Source organism: Nesoenas mayeri (assembly GCF_963082525.1).
Source record: "Nesoenas mayeri genome assembly, chromosome: 2".
Lineage (NCBI taxonomy): Eukaryota > Metazoa > Chordata > Aves > Columbiformes > Columbidae > Nesoenas > Nesoenas mayeri.
The window spans coordinates 135,492,240-135,510,683 of record NC_137543.1 but is presented as its reverse complement, the minus strand read 5'-3'; the positions used below and the strand labels follow the sequence as shown (position 1 = coordinate 135,510,683).

The 18,444-nt window shown below is 34.5% G+C and overlaps 1 protein-coding gene across 1 annotated transcript in view; it reads left to right on the top strand.

The window, feature by feature from the left end:
• The window catches only part of PHF14 (PHD finger protein 14), a gene marked incomplete at its 3' end in the record, with an annotated part of 165,348 nt that overhangs the window by 35,991 nt on the left and 110,913 nt on the right, over positions 1–18,444 (top strand). Inside the window, exons 7-13 of the mRNA XM_080340474.1 lie at positions 331–468; positions 2,334–2,480; positions 6,033–6,303; positions 6,889–6,995; positions 8,473–8,568; positions 10,147–10,250; positions 11,702–11,833. Coding sequence (XP_080196600.1) covers positions 331–468; positions 2,334–2,480; positions 6,033–6,303; positions 6,889–6,995; positions 8,473–8,568; positions 10,147–10,250; positions 11,702–11,833 — 995 coding nt within the window. The remainder of the gene's footprint in view (positions 1–330; positions 469–2,333; positions 2,481–6,032; positions 6,304–6,888; positions 6,996–8,472; positions 8,569–10,146; positions 10,251–11,701; positions 11,834–18,444) is intronic.

Sequence of the window (18,444 nt, the reverse complement as noted above, 5' to 3'; positions counted from 1 at the left end):
TAATTGCTCTGCTGATATTTAGCTTTTGCTCTGAAATACAAGACATGGAAGTTCATATGAAAATTCATCCAACATGCTGTTTAGGTTGTTTAAGCACTTTTCCATTTCTTGTTGAAAATGAAGTCAATCGTGGGGGTTGGGAAGGGGTGAAGTTTTAAGTAGTGTCAACTGTCAGCAGCATGCTTGGTTTCTGTACTACACAGGAGTATCTGTACTACACAAGAGTAAATCTGCGTGTTTAGTTTTTATATGTAAAAAGTAAATTAACATATATTTGGCAAAACACACCTGAAATATTTACTGTGACGTTTTCCACTCTTCTTTATAAAGGAATGCAGTTTTTGCGAAGATCCCCGTTTTGCCAGAACTGGTGTATGCATTAGCTGTGATGCTGGGATGTGCAGAGCCTATTTCCATGTGACTTGCGCTCAGAAGGAAGGCCTCCTCTCAGAAGCAGCAGCAGAAGAGGTAGCTATGGAAAGGATAGAAAAAGACAATTGTGTCAAAAGCTTGTGAAGACAACCTGAAATTGTGCCTGTTTTGCTTGCTAACCCTGAGCAAGGTTTTTGTAAATCAGTAGCAAGTCTTAGGCCAAGTAAAGAGACTGTCTGGGGAGGGCTCTTGTCCAACTCTGAGCATTTTTTAAAATGGCCTGGAAAAAGGGCCAGAGAAGATTAACACAAAAGTAAGCTTAACAGACTCTCAGTCAATACAGACATGAATTCTAACTCTAATTCTTGAAGTTTGCCTGCTAAAACTACTTATATAGTTTATGTAGTATAGTAATCTCTGTTTCATACCAAATAGGAGTGTCTTGAGAAATTAACTGCATTTGTAATGTCATTTTTTATGCATGTTGTCCAGTATTTTCTTCAAATTGCAGTACAGGTATATGACTTGTGTTATGGTAAAGTTGATCATAGGAATCTGAATGAAAATCAAACATTTATAACCTGCTAATAACTTTTTAAAATATCTGTTCTTACCAGTTTTCCCCTGTACTATGATTAAAGCAATATAGATTTGAAGCTCCTACTTCCAAGTTCATTTTTATGGTATAAGTATTTTAGGTTGCAAAATTTCATCCTGATATGCATCAGTTGAATTAAATCTGTCATGTTCATAGCTGAACAATTTAAATTCTTATTGCCTTAGCAAGTACCACAGATAACACACAAAGAAGCATTACTTGCACTGACACTGTTGTTTCTGAAAACAGCAGACCACTAGGTGATTCTTAAATTAATCAGAAAATACTTTCTTCTGTGAGACTGATAAATAGCACAATTACCTAATTGGTTTTGTCCTTAATAAATTATGTGTAATGTTGATTCTTCAAATACTCTATGTGAATTTCTTCTAGGCATACACATTTACTTGCCTTTGCACGTTAAAATTTTGTTGCATGTTTTTTTCTGTAACCAAAATATTTTTTATGAAGTCCTCACACAATCTTATTTTAGGATGCTGCTTAGTTTTGGAAGTAAGTTGCCACACACTCTAAAATCTAAATCATAATTATGTTGCTGAAGAAAGCCTGTGTAGATTTTATGTGTCTGTGTTTTATAGGCAGAATAAAGGATAATTTGATAGGTGAATTATTTATTAATATTTTTATTACTTTATGAAGGAAGACTGTTTTAAGTTTTTTTTCTTAGTCTTTACATTTATGATGATTTTTCTACTTGCAAATATACTGGCAATGTAATATACTTCTCAAACCGTTTCTCCTCATGACTCAGATATTTGTAGTTTGCTGTCAAGGTTTGCAAGTGCTTAAAGTTGCTATAAACTTACAACCATCATGTGCAGATCTGATGGAGCAAAGAATGAAAAAAAAAAAAATCATCTGAGAGATGATAAATCATGTAGGGGGTATAGCCACCAAAAGTATTAGGAAAATCATTTGAGAAGACCAAATATATTGCCTTTGGTATTATTCAGTATTGTAAATCCCTTGTATAATGGAAAAGACACAGTGAAGCAACAGGAAGTTAACAATACATGCTATATGTTAAAGAGAGTTGTACTTAGGCTTTTTTTCTGCTGTTTTTTCAGGGAATGAGGAAATAGTACAGTGATTGAACAGTAAAGAGATAAACAGTTAATACATTTAAAAACATTTAGGGTCATGCAGTGAAAACAGTGGAAAAGCACTTTATATGCTAAATTACATAAACATGACAAAATTGATTTAGAAACATAGATATTAGTTGTTTTTAAAAGCATGTCTATTTGAACTCATTGCCAGAATGTTTGTGCTGTTCAGAGGCTTTTGGCCTTGTATGTCTTACTTTATTTTTGTTCCCTTCCCTTTGTTTTCTCTGAAACAGGATATAGCTGACCCTTTTTTTGCTTATTGTAAACAGCATGCGGACAGGTTAGACAGAAAATGGAAGCGGAAGAATTACTTGGCATTACAGTCTTACTGTAAAATGTCCTTGCAGGAGAGAGAAAAACAGCTCTCACCAGAAGCTCAGGTATTGTATTCATGACACAAATGTGTCTGTATTAATCATCCATGTTAAACAAGAAAGAAATGAAGAGGTTGGGAAATTGTGATTGTAGTAGGAAATGAAAGGTAAAATATATTGAGTGTGTGGTCACTTGACAAAGCAGTGAATTATTTATAGGTTTTGGTCTCTAAGAACAGTTTTCAAAAAGCGAATTATGAAAGAGGGATGTCCTTGCTTGTCTGAATTCAAAAATCTTATTTTGTTTGGTTTTGAGGCATAAAGTTGGTAATTAAATTTTCATTGTAATTCACAGATTTTGCTTAACATTTTCTTCAATATTGTTACCAAAAAAAGACAACCAGACAAGAAATTAGGCATATTTCTAAACCCAGGTTCAGTAGAAATCTATTTTTTTCCCTTAGTAATATCTTGAACTTGGCAGAAGAGTTTAGCTTGCCTAAAATTTTTTTCTTGTTAGATCCTTTTTCACTTTTTTTAGGCCTAAGTAGAATTCTATGTGGTGGGTTTTTTCATAGTCAAGATTTTGTAGAAGAAAAAATATATTCTGTTCTGCTGAGTGGGAGTTGTCTGAAAAAATCTCAGGCAACATCTTTATCCATGTCTCTTGGTGGACCCATGTAAAACTGTTACTGCATAAGCTCAGTTGATAAATGTCCTGTTGATATAAGGGTTTCAGTCCTTCTAAGGGAATCTGTACTTCAATATGTTTTAATGTGTGTGCTTTATCATTTTTTTCTGATTCTGAGGAATTTTTGGCATACTTGCCTTTCACTGCTTAGACTGAACCTTCATTCTGTGGAAAAATCACACCTGGGTAGGAAAGCAGCTTGGTATCTGAATTAGTCCTGCCTAATTTGTTGTAGAAAGTAGCAAATGCTGTAAATATTAGAGAGCAGTTATGGGAGAGAAATAACTGGTTTTGTTTGTTTGTTTGTTTCTGAAGGCAGAACTTCAGTCTAATGATCAGAAAATAAATCTTCATATCATCAAACTTCTTATTTTAAAAAAATCATACCTTTCTAGTTCTTCAAAGGTCTTTGAATAAGAGAGTATTAATTTGACCTGTGCAGTTGAGAATGATTATGAGCAAACTCTATAGTATAATTTTGCATAAAATATTTGTTTCTTCATATTGCTTGATTTAAAACTGTTTACGTAATTCTTACTGAATACACTCAACTCTCAATTATGAGAGATGCACCTGTGTAGTGGAGAAATCACGATAATATGAATACTACCCAGCATAATGGTAAGCGCTGGTTGTGCAGAATCAGTTTGGGTCCAACAGAGCTTATTAGCTCTGTTTTTAGGTGCTTGTTGTGCACCTCTCCTCCTCCTCTTTTCCCCAAACCAAGACCCTGCAGATTTTTTAATCTAAGTTATTTGTATTGTATGTTAGTTTTCAGCATTCATTCTTTCTGTTTCCTACATTTGTGCTTACCTGACGTGGTGTTGTAGACAACTTGATACAAATGTGATAACTTCCATACATTTTGTAAAACCACTTGATTTCACTATTGATGGCTCTGGCGTTGTATGAGTTTGCATTAGCATTGTGTGTGTGCCTGAGTTCACACATATGGAAACAGATTGGATGCTTGAAAAATATATTTCCATGTCCAGTTGTATATACTGATATTTTAGGAAGTAATTGTTTGTCTTTGAGTGGCTTCTGTGCCTTTTTAGAAATGCAGAACTGTAAGGGGTACTTAATACATATTAGAAATGTCTGACTCGGGAGATGGCACAAAGTACGTTTGAATTCACCCGTTATCGTACCGTATGTTGTGTGCACAAGGAAGTTAAAATCCCACCAGTAAATTCAACCATCTTTGTTTAAGTTTGTGTGAGAAATAGGAATCTTGAGACAGCTTAGTCTGGGGAAAAAAAAAATAAAATTAAGAAGTAAATAAAAATTTCCAGGGGAGTTTGTAGGCTTAAGTAAGATTTACAGACATTGAGCTAACATAACATAAATAAATATGCAATTGTACAAATAATTTATCTGGTATTGTGAAAGTGGATTTTTGAGTCACACTTTTGAACGAGGAAAAAAAATTGTTATTTGGTGTTTTGTAGCCCAGGCAGGAAAATAACTGAGCTGATGATCTGGCAAGTCATGTGGCCAAAGAAAGTGAATGCCTCTAAAAAGTGTAATATCCAAAGCTGTCTAGAATAGTTATTGATTGTTCTACATTGGAGTACTTTTTTATAGCAATAAGAAAATACACGTTCCTTGAGTAAAGTGTATACTTGAAAATTGCTTAAATCCAAGTAACTTGAGTTTGGGATTCCATTTAGACATTAGTCATTTTAATCTGTGATCTATTTCTGGAATAAGGCTTTAGGTATGCAGTTCTGTGACATCTTCAATGACTCCAAGGATTTCAGAACTGAGCATGTAAAGAAGCATCTTAGCTGAGGAAGCTATAAACCATCTTTAGTCATTCTAGTGGAGAATAAAATGGGATGGTGGCTATAGATGTATCTGTTGCTGCTGGGGGTCCAAGAAAAAAGCCCTTGGGCTGAGATCTAGCCTGCAAGCCACACTTGCCATTTTTCTTGGTCATTAATGTTCAAGACCTAGTAAGGTAGCGTGTGTTAAACTGTCTGTAATACTACCTTCAACAATTCTAGTTGTAATCAGAGATGTTCCTTAAGCATAGCGGGTGTGTATATATATATATATACATATATATATATATATATATGCACACTGTTTTGCTTTTGTCTCAGGAGAATCTCATGCCATATGGTGAGGCAGTTCTTCCTGCAGGCAAGTAAACAACTTCTGATAGTCAGCTGGAGTTTTGCCTTTGAAGGTTTGTATGTTGATGTCATTTTCTGCCAGAATTGCCACTATGCAGAGTTTCCACAAGACAGTGTTTTCCAGCTTTCAGTAGCAACTTGGTCTTCTGGGTTTGATCTCCCAGATGGTCACAAATATACATATGTCATCAACAATATATGTTGCGAGCTTCTCTTGGCTACTTCACTTCTGTTTGGGTTGAGGTCATGGCACACTACAATCCGCTAGTTTAACATTTATAAAGAGATGTGGCACTGAGAAAGGAATTCCTGTGAAACGATGTCAAATATGGCAAAAATGTTCTTCATCAACTTTTATTGCTTATATAGATACCAGTTTAAAGGATCTAAATATATTGTTGATAGTTCAGCTGAGGCTTTTCCCAGTAGTGAGTTTTCACAGTGCCAGCTGTGAAATAATTATCATTATTAGAAGGGATTGTCCAAAAGCCAGCTATCACTTGTGTTACTTTTGTTGGTGTGGAAATGTCATCAAGAAACCTGTGCATAGCTCCAAAACCTTGTGAAAGGATCATGTTATTTGTGTATGTGTTTTGAAGTAAAATCAAATGTCTGTATCAGTGGCTGTTTCTTCACTCGTAGAGTTCTGGAATGAAAATGATGTTGATTAGATCATGCGGCTTTTAAAATGAAAATAAAATGAGAATGTGTTCCAAAAGGGTATAACTCAAACCCAATTTTGCATTGTTCCCATATGGCTTTAATTTATGGAATTCTTTATTTCAGGCTCGAATCAACGCCAGGCTGCAGCAGTATCGTGCCAAGGCAGAGCTGGCCCGCACCACCAGGCCTCAGGCCTGGGTTCCCAGGGAGAAGCTGCCACGGCCACTTACTAGCAGTGCTTCAGCCATACGCAAGCTTATGCGCAAAGCTGAATTAATGGGAATTAGTACAGACATTTTTCCAGTGGACACTTCAGATACTAGTTCCAGTGTTGATGGAAGAAGAAAACATAAACAACCAGCTCTCACAGCTGATTTTGTGAATTATTACCTTGGTAAGGATGAAAATTGCATATTTTCCTCAATGAAAATTTATCACTGTGCTGTATTTGTACTAGCTTTTTTTGTATTGTAGCTATTTGTATTAGCTTTTTTTATTTCACTTGTATTTCATTGGTGTTAATAGATAAATATTAGGACATCATATTATGTCAAGTATATTATTGCTTAGTACATCTGTTTACACAGAAAGTTATTTTTCTTAAAAAGACATTTCAGAAAAAAGATCTTTCAAATATAAACTGGAGGCTAAACTGTCTTTGCTAAGAGGAGAGTGAAAGCTTAGGTACCTTTTAGTATCATTTTCCTTTCTTATGTTTTTCTCTGTATCTGTGTGGAATAGCGTGACTTCAGACTGTTCACTAGATGGTTGATCAAAGCTCACTGTTTAAATAACTATACTATTTACGCAGCAAAACTTAAATATTATGACTTCATTGTACTCAGTAAATGTAATAAACCTATAGGCTATAGTTTTGTGTTGTTATGGTTTTATGCTTTTCATTGCTTCACCTTTTTCAATGCATAAAACCTGAATGTATATTCAAGAATGGGCAATAATGCCATTATCTTTTAAACAGAGAGAAATATGCGCATGATTCAGATCCAGGAGAATATGGCTGAACAGAAGAATATCAAGGATAAATTAGAAAATGAGCAAGAAAAGCTTCATGTTGAGTATAATAAGGTGAAGAAAAAGGGATACTAAACTGTTGTACTGTTGTGGTATTGCTGTTGTTAACTTTGATAGCATTTTGCTTTCCAAACAAAATGGCTCAGAAAGAAAGATATAAACTATTGTTCCTTTGAAAGTAATATTTAAAAATGTATTTCAAATAATCTGTGATCCACCCCCCCATACAGGTAGATTCAACTTCTAAAATGTCATATGTTGACTGGGCACAGGGTTTTTAATCAAGCCCACTGAGAGCTCCAGTAACAAATTGGACATAGACAGACAGGTCCCTCTCATAAGTGGACTGGTTCTGAAGATCCTTCTTTTTTTTCATTCTTGATCTACATTTCATTTGAGACTTTGAGACAACAGAAATTCACTACTCTTCTCTCTCTGTTATTTTGTTTTGGTTTTTTTTTTGCTTGTGTGTAGTTCTAGGTTCTTCTTGAACCTGCTTGGTTCTCTGCTTGGGAACCTAGGAGTGTCTGAGTACCATTTATTTATTTATTTATAGTGACTCCAGCTCCAGTTGTGCTCATCCTAGATTTAATGACTTGGGTCATTTTCAGGCTGAAATAATCAGTATTTACACATCCATAGTGTTTTGTTTCAGTAAAGGAAATTTGGGACCTATACATGATGGCATTGCTCCTCCAAAATATTGCTAATATAATTTTTTATTAATTCATCATCATGGTTAAAAAATAATTTCTTTTTTTCATTGCATTTTTAGTGAATAATTATTTTTTTATTTCAACCTTAAAATATTTTGAAAGGGAACATTAATATACTGTATCTTTTGTGACAAATGACATGCTGTAATTCTTGCTGAATTCAGCAAACTATTATTAGTAATGACAAAAAATAGTGTTGCTGTTGTCAAACTGTCAGGTGTGTGTTTTAAATGAGAACATATGGAAATGAAGCAGCAGGTCCTTATGAAGTGCCCAAAGATGATAAAGGGGAAGGAGATTGTGTTACAGGGCATTTAACAAAATTAGTAGCTAGTATATGCTGGGTGGTAACTAACAGTTACTTCCAGAAGGAAAACAAAAGAAATTCTGTGTGCATCTTGTAATGAATTATATTTCTTTCTATGAGATTGAGCGTTATTTTGTGTGGTAATATAGAGCTTTAATTCATTTATATGGTTACTTGTCATAATCTTGCTGCTTAAGTAGGATGGACAGCATATAAAAAATGTTCCTGTATTTTAGTTTTGCTTTCTAATTGACTTTATGAAACTTTGTTTTCATGCTGAAATGCTTGAGATCTTCTTTACAAAACAGGTGGCTGTCCAGGTTTTCATCTTAGTTCTATTAAATTGCTGACTGATTGCACTGGTCTCAGCTATATTGACATGAGTTCAATTTTTTTTTTAATCCCACAGTAAAGTAATGAATCCTAGATACGTAAGAGGTTGAATAAATTTTATTGAATAACTCAATGTTTTTTTCATTCCTGTTGATTTTTTTCTTTAAATTTTCAGCTGTGTGAATCTTTGGAAGAGCTACAAAATATGAATGGAAAACTGCGAAATGAAGGGCAAGGCATTTGGGCTCTGCTGGGCAGAATCATTGGACAGGTTGGTTGTTCACATCACCTCCCCCGCCTCCCACCCCCAGACCTGCTTTTCCAAGAATAGGCATTTTGTTTTCTGTCTGTCACTTCTATGGCCAAATACATTGATTTGATCAGACCCAGGCTTTACTCTGGGGATAATGTTTACTGATTGAAATACCTAGACTTCTAGAAATCACCTATTGGGAACCTGTAGCTTAATTTTGTTGTTGTAATAGTGATCTTGTTTGCAAAATTCTTTCATTTGGTATAACTGATAGACCTGTCATTTGTGATGAACCTTGAAGTGAAGCATGAGTTAATCCTACCATTTTTGTCTCCACATTTTCTTTAGTTATTGTTGGCTTCAAATGATAACTCTTTATGGCTTTTATAAGATATAAATCTGTAAAAGTACAGTATGTATGTGATGATTTTTAACTGGACAGAGTAGAATATTTTGGTCAAATGAATATAAATATTGAGGAGAAGATTTGGATTACTTATTGTTGCTAGAAGTTATCTTTGTTCTCATTGATACACGCAGGGAAAAGAGAGAAGTGTAGATTCTTGCAGTTTTTTGATAGATGTTTTATGTCAAAGTTATTAAATGGCAATTAATATTTTAGATGTCACAGAGAGAATGAAATTATTTCCAGTTATGATTTTAAGGAAGATTGAATAAACTGTTCATTGTGAAAATGCAGGCCTACTATTAGGTCACAATTTTGTTATGCCCTTTGGTACTCCTTAGTCTGCTGCTGTTTAGAAAATGAAGCTTACCCTTTCTTTATGCAGTAGTAGTTCTTAAGGTATGCTAGCTTTTTCTAGTTCTGTTTCTCTGCCTGTCTTTTCTACTTGTAAAGAAGGATTTTCACATACCATATATCTTGAATCAAGATTATTTTTCCCTCCTTTTTAACATGGGTTAAAGTATTCACAAATATATTTCCCAGTGCAAATGTTACTAGTTTAAAAAAAAAAAAAAGTTGAGTAGAATTCATTTACACAGCTTGCATGACATTTTTTTTCCAGTTGGTTGAACAGATGCAGACCCATGGGGCTGCTGAGAAATGACTTTGATAGATGGTTGCTGTCTGAGAAGCTAGCATACTGCAGATTAGTAGAAACCCGAAGAGAATCTCATCTGCTTTGTGGAGGGCTTGGTCCAATAAGATAATTTTTCTAATTAACCTATTGAGCACCAATGTAGCAGGGATGTTGGGGAAAATAAACTGCCTCAGTATTCTTCTGTGAATTTTGTTTAATTTGCCTTCGCTTTTTTCAGCTGCCTATACAAATGTATCTTTGTCCATCCCTCTATTTGAAGGTTGAAAAAAAATTTTAAAAGCCAGTATTTCAATATGGTTTTTATTTATTGAATTTTTAAAAAAGAGTATAAAATTACTTTATATTACAAAATCATTCTGTGATTCTGTGATCATTCTGGCCTAAACATCTGTAGTTGCCCTTGTCTGTAAGAAAGTTAGATAACCAATTTCCTGCTTATAATTTGAGTCTTGTTTTTCATGCACTGGGATTGCAATGGTATTCTCTAAAAGTCTCAACACTCATGTGTACTGCATTTGTTCAAATCCAATAGAAGTTGAACATACCAGCAATTTTACGTGCTCCTAAGGAAAGGAAACCGAGTAAAAAGGAAGGAGGAACACAAAAGACATCTACACTTCCGGCAGTACTTTACAGGCAAGTCTTAACAGAATAGATACAATATATAATAAGTTACAGTTTCACAAAGGGGTTAAGAGAAAATTGTTTGCTCAAGTTTTAAGAAACAGAATGCTTCAGAGTTGTCTATACGTTTTACTTAGTTCTGAAGGCTAAGCTGAATAGTAGTCAGTTCTTCACCTTAGTACACATCAGTAAGGTTTGGATTTTTTTGCTACTTTGACAGCAGTGCTTCAAGGACAAAGGTAAATCTGAAGAGAAATAGAAGAGTCTGAAAGAGAACTGAAATAGAAGAGTCCTTTGTCTCCGTGATGTGAAAATTTTTAACTTGTCATACTGTCTTTTGAATGCAGTCATCTGTGTTGATGACTTTGCAAACAGTGCTGTTGCTGTTTAGTCACAGTGGCTGGGTGTGTTAGAACACTTGCCATAGAAGAATTTTTACTTTTTGCTCATGGGTTCTCAAATGCTGTGGGATATATTATGTTTTCAATTTCCATACTTCTATTTCTACTCATTCCCAAGAAAATAAAATTTATTCAATTTCTCTGTCATTGTTCCACTTTTTCCCTGCTTCTGTAAGTTGCAAAGATACCAACTGGATTTTAACTAAGTCTAACAGTGATACACATACTAGTATCCCAGAGCACAACTGTGCAGAATATACGTATCATCTTAGATCTCCTTCTCTTGCCACCAGCTGAGAAGTGGTACAGTATATCGCTTATCTAGAGGGCAGCAGCCAGGCCTTGCCCAGCTGGCAGGCTAAGAGAAGAAGATGGGTTACATCAGCAAAAGTTGATTCTAATGCTGCGAGTCGTGGTCATCTTGAGAACGTGGCAATTTAGACATATACATAAACAGTCATATAATATGTTATATAATAGTAATCCTGCTTTACTTGTTCTGGTTCACTTAAACCCGATCCTTTAGTTCCTCCCATTTTATAATGGAATCAATGAACACCTGATCTTTTTGAAATAACTAAAATTTCAGTTCCAGTAAAACAAAATAATAAAAAGGAAAAGTAATTTCTTATGAGTTGATACATTGCCCAGTATAATAGCAGCACTGACATATTTCAGGGTGCTTGTTTTATTAAAATAAGGATATGATTGTTAAAACTGATAATAGCATAATTTTCTATTAAAGCCTTTGGATAGCACCAGGTAGTATTTTTTCCATTTGCCACTGGTACATTTTGTTGAAATATCAAGTGATTATTTACTTGTTATAAGTCCTCAAAAATTACATTGAAAGCCATTTTATTGTTAACTAAATGAGGTGCCTTTTATGGTTTACTGTGTATATGTAAAACGCCTTAAAAAGTAATTATGCACTTAAATGATGCATTGAAATTGAGGTTGCCACATGTTTGTATTGAAACTGGGGGTTGTACTCTGATGTATGACTTACTCTTTATGAGCTCAAATGTAATTATAATGCTTTTCTGCTACCTACATTAAAAGTTGTGGAATTTGCAAGAAGAACCATGATCAACACCTACTGCTACTGTGCGATACTTGTAAACTCCATTATCATCTTGGTTGCCTGGATCCACCTCTTACAAGGATGCCAAGGAAGACTAAGAACAGTTACTGGTAAGAATGCAGTTGATGTGTCATCTTGTGCTGTCTCTGTACTTGAAGTAGGTCATAAATGTGAATAGACTTGCAAATTCTTAGTGGTTTAGATATTGCCAAAGTACAGTCTGAACTGAGTTGTTTGCCACCACATAGCAATATATTATATCTTTAGGTTTTTTAGCATTTGAGATAATTTATGATGATTAATGTTGCTATATAATACTGGTAGGAAACTACAGGCTGCCTTTAGGAAATGAAAGACTTGGTCTTCTGCTTACCTTAGGACCCAGATATGCAACTCTCTGTGCAGATCTTTAGGAAAATACTTGTAAATACTTAAAATAAACCTGTAAGAAGTAGATTGGTTTTGCAATATGGCAAATCAGCTGGATTTACTTCTGTCTTACAACTCAAATCCGCAGTGGCAGTAGCACATGCATAACTATACTTAATGTGGCTAGATTTCCATGAATTAAAATTACTTTTTGTGCCAGTAGATCAGACCAGAAGCTAAGTGGTACAATGGAGAACTGATAACGTGGTAAAGGTGCTGATTTTCAAACTGTCATAAAACTAATGTTCTGCTATGTTGTGTTGGTGTTCTGAATGTTTCTAAACTGCTCTGAAATGTGTTAGAAGCAGTTACTCAGAAGCAGTTTTTGTCTGGCAAGAAGGTAGTATACAACGTCTCCCAGAATAATCATCACCTTGTCTGAATGTTAAAGTACCAAATCAGAATAGTGTAAGAATTTCTCCTAAAAATACAGTAAAACTATTTTAATTGAGAAAACCTGGTTTCTATTTTTCTTCATATGTCTCTTAGTTTTATTTTTTTAATTGTTTATAAACTTCCATAAAACACTTACTTTAAGTCATCTTTTGGGGTAGTTTTGATGGTTGTGTGCAGAGCAAGATGGTTGGTAAATGAAATGGCAAGTCTCTTTTTTTTTTTTTTTAGTATCTTAGCATGACAAAACCTGAATTTACCCCTGTAAATTTAGTTAGTAAATTAATAGATATTTCCTTTAATAGCTGAAATTTTCAGAAGAATTTTCACCATCACTAATATTTTTCTGAACTTAATTTTCCTTTCATTATTTAATATAGTCTGTGATTTTTGAGTTTTCATTATTTCAAGGGTATTCTGAGCTCTTTGGTCAAATTTACCAAGTAGTTATGTCACACAGAAGCATTTTTAAAAATTTTTTGGTAGCTTCTGCATTTGCACAGGAGGTTCTTGATTTTTGTTCTGCTTTGTAGCTAAGTTGAAAAGGCTTACTAAAAGCCATCAGTCCAAAAGATGTAAGACTACAATTCTCAGCAGGTGTTAAAGGCAGAATAGGTAGTAAAATGCTTTTATTTCAAAGCTGTAACTTATCTTTGCTGTGAATTTCATGCTTCAGTTATACCTCGGATCACAAACTTAGTTTTTACTTCTAATTAGCTGAGACGTATTCTGGAGTGTGAGATTATAGCAGACAAATTGAGCTGTATTGATTGCACTCTTTTCATCATTGGACATGCTTTCATGTATTCTTTTCAGGATCAGTAGAGAGCATATAGAACAGACACTTAATCTAAGTTTGAGTTCAGTAGTTCTTTTTCCCTCCTGCTGTTTTAAATAAAATTTAAATCTTTTGATTAAGCTATGAACAAAAGTGCAGTTTTTTTCTATGAGGGCCATGTACTTTTCAGATATTTGTATAGGATATAATGGGTACTTATGCAAAAAGATGAAGTGAGTATAGCAGGAAATTCCTAGAAACATGAGGCAGATTGAAAGACTGCATTTAAAGGGTTAAAATGTTTAGTTCTCTTTTAAAATACTAAGCAGGAAACAGTTAAATAATTTATCACTTCTAATGATTTGCTTGTCATTGCTAGCTTGAGTCTTTGCAAAAGATTTTATTATTAGACCCATATACTTCGTCAATACATCTTTATTTAAACATTGGGTAGTTCAGCATGAGTTTATTCCTTAGGCTTCATATTTTATGCTGCGTTTCAGGACGCCAAATGATTTGTGATGTTACGTAGATTAGTCAATTGTTATTTTTGTCCTTTTCATGCTCAGCATTCAATAGAAATTTGAATTATAGTATACTGAAATTATTTTGGAATTGTTTAGCTACATCCACTTTTGCATGTTATGGTAAGGAAAAATATTTCTATATTTAAAAGTTAATTTGTTAAAGAAAGCACAAATTATAATTAATTATCTCAGTTTTTCTACAAGGAGGAAATTATTTTAGTCTTAGTGAAATTGTAGTAAGAGTTTAGACCTGGTGAACACCAGTGTCTCACAGCTTATTAGAAACTAGTTTCAAGCACTTAGAATTAAGAATTTTCCCTGTTCAGATGCCTGACAGTTTTCTCCAGGGTAACATTTATACAGCTTGAATATCTTAAAAAGAAATTGTTGCTAACGTAGTAACTTCAAAGCCTGTCTCCATTTCAAATGGATTTGAGAGGAAAAGCATAACTATTTTAAGTAATAAAACATGAAAGCATTAATTTGTATTTGTTTTGATGTGCTGCTTTCAAAGTAGACTAGCAGTTCTAATCATAGAGTAAAATGGCGTGTCCTACTTTTATATAAAAATCTGGAAAATTTTAGTTTCTAGAAATCCTGTTGATTAAATGCTAGAATATTCTTTTGATTCACATGTTATCATAAAATTAAATCTTGTCATTCTCTATGACAACTTGTGTGCTTTTATGTTCCTGCCTGTTCTGAATGGACTGGGAACTGAGTGTTTTTCTGGTAGAGAGTAATTTGCAAAAGCAATGCACAAGTGTTGACAGACAACACAATGAATCAAAATCTGATTGCAAAATATTGACATTTCCATTAAGAAAATACTCGGCAGCTACCAACAGGGACTAGTGCTTTCTACTGAAATGAGATGGCTGAAAGACAGTGTTAACTTTTGGTAGCATATGAAGTGCTGGGGACTCAGATTAACCGAACAAGGACTAATGATCACATTAAGCTTCATAGGTTTTATTTTTACTCTGGAAGGCCAAGTTATTTTGGTGGTAACTCTGGTGTGGGGAGTATTGGCAACAGAACAGAATGATTGTGGAGTCCTTGACCAGCCTCCCTTGAACACTCCTGCAGTGTCTCGACTTTCATTTGTGTTCCTGACCCCATTCATTTAGTACTGATCCGGCATGCCTTGTTAGTTTTTTTTGTCCTGAATCATTGGATAATCATATAAAATTATTAAGTTATGTAAGTATGAGTACAATGTAGTATTACGTATAACATAATTTTTTCTGTATTTGTCAGTTGTACTAGTTGAAGGATGTTTGGGTCATTGCAAATGGGAGATTTTTAGACTGAGTCTTTTGAATTTTCATCATGCAAGCCACATGAAACCATGAACCATAACACCGTTAAGCCAGTCTAATTAATCTAAAAGATGATAATTGAACAAAACCTCTTTTTTTTTTTTCCCTAGTTTTTGTAGTGTTACTGTTTCAACAAAATATTTTCATATGTTTTTATCTGGGTTTGTGTCTCATATAGCAAGGATGTTGTTTGCTCTGTTATTAAAATTTCAAAAATAAAACCAAATTTTTTGATGTTAAGTTTGCCGATATGTTGACTTTGAAAAATCTTCAGCTTCGTGACCTTTCCTTTATACAGGAATAGTGTTCAGTTTCCATGTGTCAGGCTCATCAAGCTGAAGTGCATTTAGGGTTTTTTTGTTGTGTAAAGCGGCGGCATAAGGAAGCATCATAAAGCCATTGTTTGCTCTAATTTTTCGGAGGAAGTAACAGGGTTTTTTGCTTTACGGTTTTTTATTTCTACTTCACCAAAACAAAAAACAAACCAGCAACCCATCTCCAAACTGTCCCTTCCCTCCTTGTTTTCTCCATGATGTAGATGTTCATTTTTTCACTTTATAATAAAAATTTATTGGTTAATGGCCTCATACTCTCATTTTCTACATATGCAGGAAGCACTGTTTTGTCTTTGTGTGCTTACTGAAGTGAAGCCCTGTTACATGTTCACACTTTTCTTGAAGCTGCCTATGCTCAAAAATATATTCACCACCAGACAACTGAGAAACATTTGCATCACGCAGATACACAAGAGCAGTGTTTCAGTGTCAGCTTAGACTTTTAATAATTTTTGAAAATGAATGGTGTGCTTTGCTCTTCACTTGCTGTTCTTGTCTTTTTGCTAGTGAGTTGAGAAGATCCATTTGCCTCATGAGTTAGGAAGGTATCTCTGGTCCTCTTGGTTCTTGTACCGAGTCAGATTAAAAACAACAAAACTGTTCAGCTTTTTATTTAGAGCTTAATCAAAGACGTTCTATATGATTAAATGGTTTCAGATCACCACTAAGATTTCTTGATGGATCAAACATTTCCAGAAATTTTAGTAGTAGCCATACTACTACTGATCCTACTACTAATTTTCGCTGTGAGCCTAGGTTAGGCAGGTCGGGACTAAAAGCAAAAAAAACCCTGTGTACAGAAGTTTGAATATTTGGCACAATTTCTCCTGTTCATTTGGTTGTACTGCATGGCAATGCTTACTAATTTAGAGGTAGTCAAAGGCTGTTGGAACAGAAGGTGGCCTGTTGTGGTAGGTTCTCTATTCATCAGTTGTCCTTGAAGAGGTGAAATTAAATGAGCGTGATTCCAGCATAGCCAGGACGACAGGGAGTTGTATGTCTGCTTTCTATGAGTGTATCGAGATTAAATGTGAAAAGAGTTCTTTAAATTCAAGAACATGTTGAAATAAACCATAATGGAAGCTGAAAGTTAGGTGATTGTTTCCAAGTCAGAGGAGTGTGTGTTTGTAATAGCTTTTCTGTGGGCCCTAAGGGAGCTAACAACCAAACTGTAGTTGAAGCTTGACTGTTTTGTAATAGGGTTGATAAGATGTGGTTGCCTGTGATTGTAGAGGCTATTCCAGTAAATCAAGAGGTTGCTTGTAAATTCTTGTTTGTAACTTTCCTTTTTTTGTCACCTTCAAAGTATTTGTGAAATTTTGTTCTTTGATTCACCCAGCCCCCTCATCATACTATCATTTTGCAGCTTTGTTTTTCTAGGTCTAGCTTTTTTTTCTATTTTTGATTGCTGTGACACTTGCATCACCTGTTTCAGAGCAAGCTCTATCATAAAAAAGGAATTTCAGAAACTTGCACTCAGTACCTGGTCTGTTTCAGAGATGTTGATTGTCTCCCTCACTAACATCAAAGTTACAATACCTTATTTATTTGTTTTTAAATAGGGCTGTAATGAAACTGAATTACTTTACTGGTCTGCATAGTTATATTTTCTATGCTACTGCCTGAGCTTATGTAGCAGAAAAACTGTCCCTTTTAATAGCACAGAACTAACGAACAGGAATGCTTAAATTATAGGTGCAGGATGGTAGGTTCAAGAGACTGGGTTCCCAACCCCAAACATTTGCTGTAAAATCATACCACTATTTTTTTGTATTATAAAACTTCAGATTTTTAATGTAGTTCTTTAGTTGTAGAATGCTTATTGTTAAATTTATACGTAGCACATATTTCTACCATATTAATAGGGAACTTTTTTGTGAGAATTACTCATCACAGTATTTTAGAACCACTTGCATAGCTGTTGCTTACATCTACATAAGCAGATCATAGTAAGTACTTTCACTTGTGCTTTCCATTACATAAATCAATGACATGACTGATGCTGCAGTATTACACAAGACTGTGCTCTCTGATGGTTATCAAACAGGAAATCTTCATTGAGTTTTGAGTTGGACAGCTTGAAGACAATGTATCATATAAAAGTAAAGAACACAAAATAACCTTTAGCTAAGCAGACAAACACAATTCTGAGGGAATGCTGTTATCTGTAAAGCTTCTCTCTCATTACATCATTGGAGAGCCTTTCTCCATAAAATCTTACAATAATATTAGTTTGGTCTGTGCATATGTATATGTATTTGTGTCTGTTTATGCACACAAATTTATGTAAATATATACATGTAAAAAGTAGCATTTTGTGAAAGTTCTTATACTTTATATTTTTTTTCATTGGTTGTATATTTTAACGTCTTGAAGAGGCCTGAAAATGTTAACAGGTACTGTCTGTAGTGAACTGAGGTTTGTAAAAAGAAGGAAAAAGAGAGTAATACACACTTGTACAATGGCCAAAGCCTGTTTGCAAAGTATAAAAATGGCATAAACTGACTTCTTGTGTTTTTGCTACTAATAAAGTCTCCTTACTTATATGAGGGATGGGGGGAGACCCTTTCCCACTATCCACCCTGTAGCACTTCTAGCACTGGTATGCAGCCTATTTCCAGTGGTCTCAAGTGCTTCACAAATAAGAAGTGGTTAATCTTCATGATATTACAATGTAGTTACAATTGTCTTAATTTTACATATGGAAAAGATGAAGGAGGAAGGTGTTGGCTTAGCCAAGGTTACACTGATAACAGTTACCCGATCCACGACTAGATTCTTTCTATTTTGACTTGGTAGCCATGGGTCTGTCTAGCGGACCATGATTGCTGCTGTCTTCTGGTATAGCCACAGGAGATGTGAGATTATACTGCTTGTGTTAGCTTGAAAGAATTAAAAAACATGGCAAGTTGATGGAGTTGATGTTGTTTTGGCCCT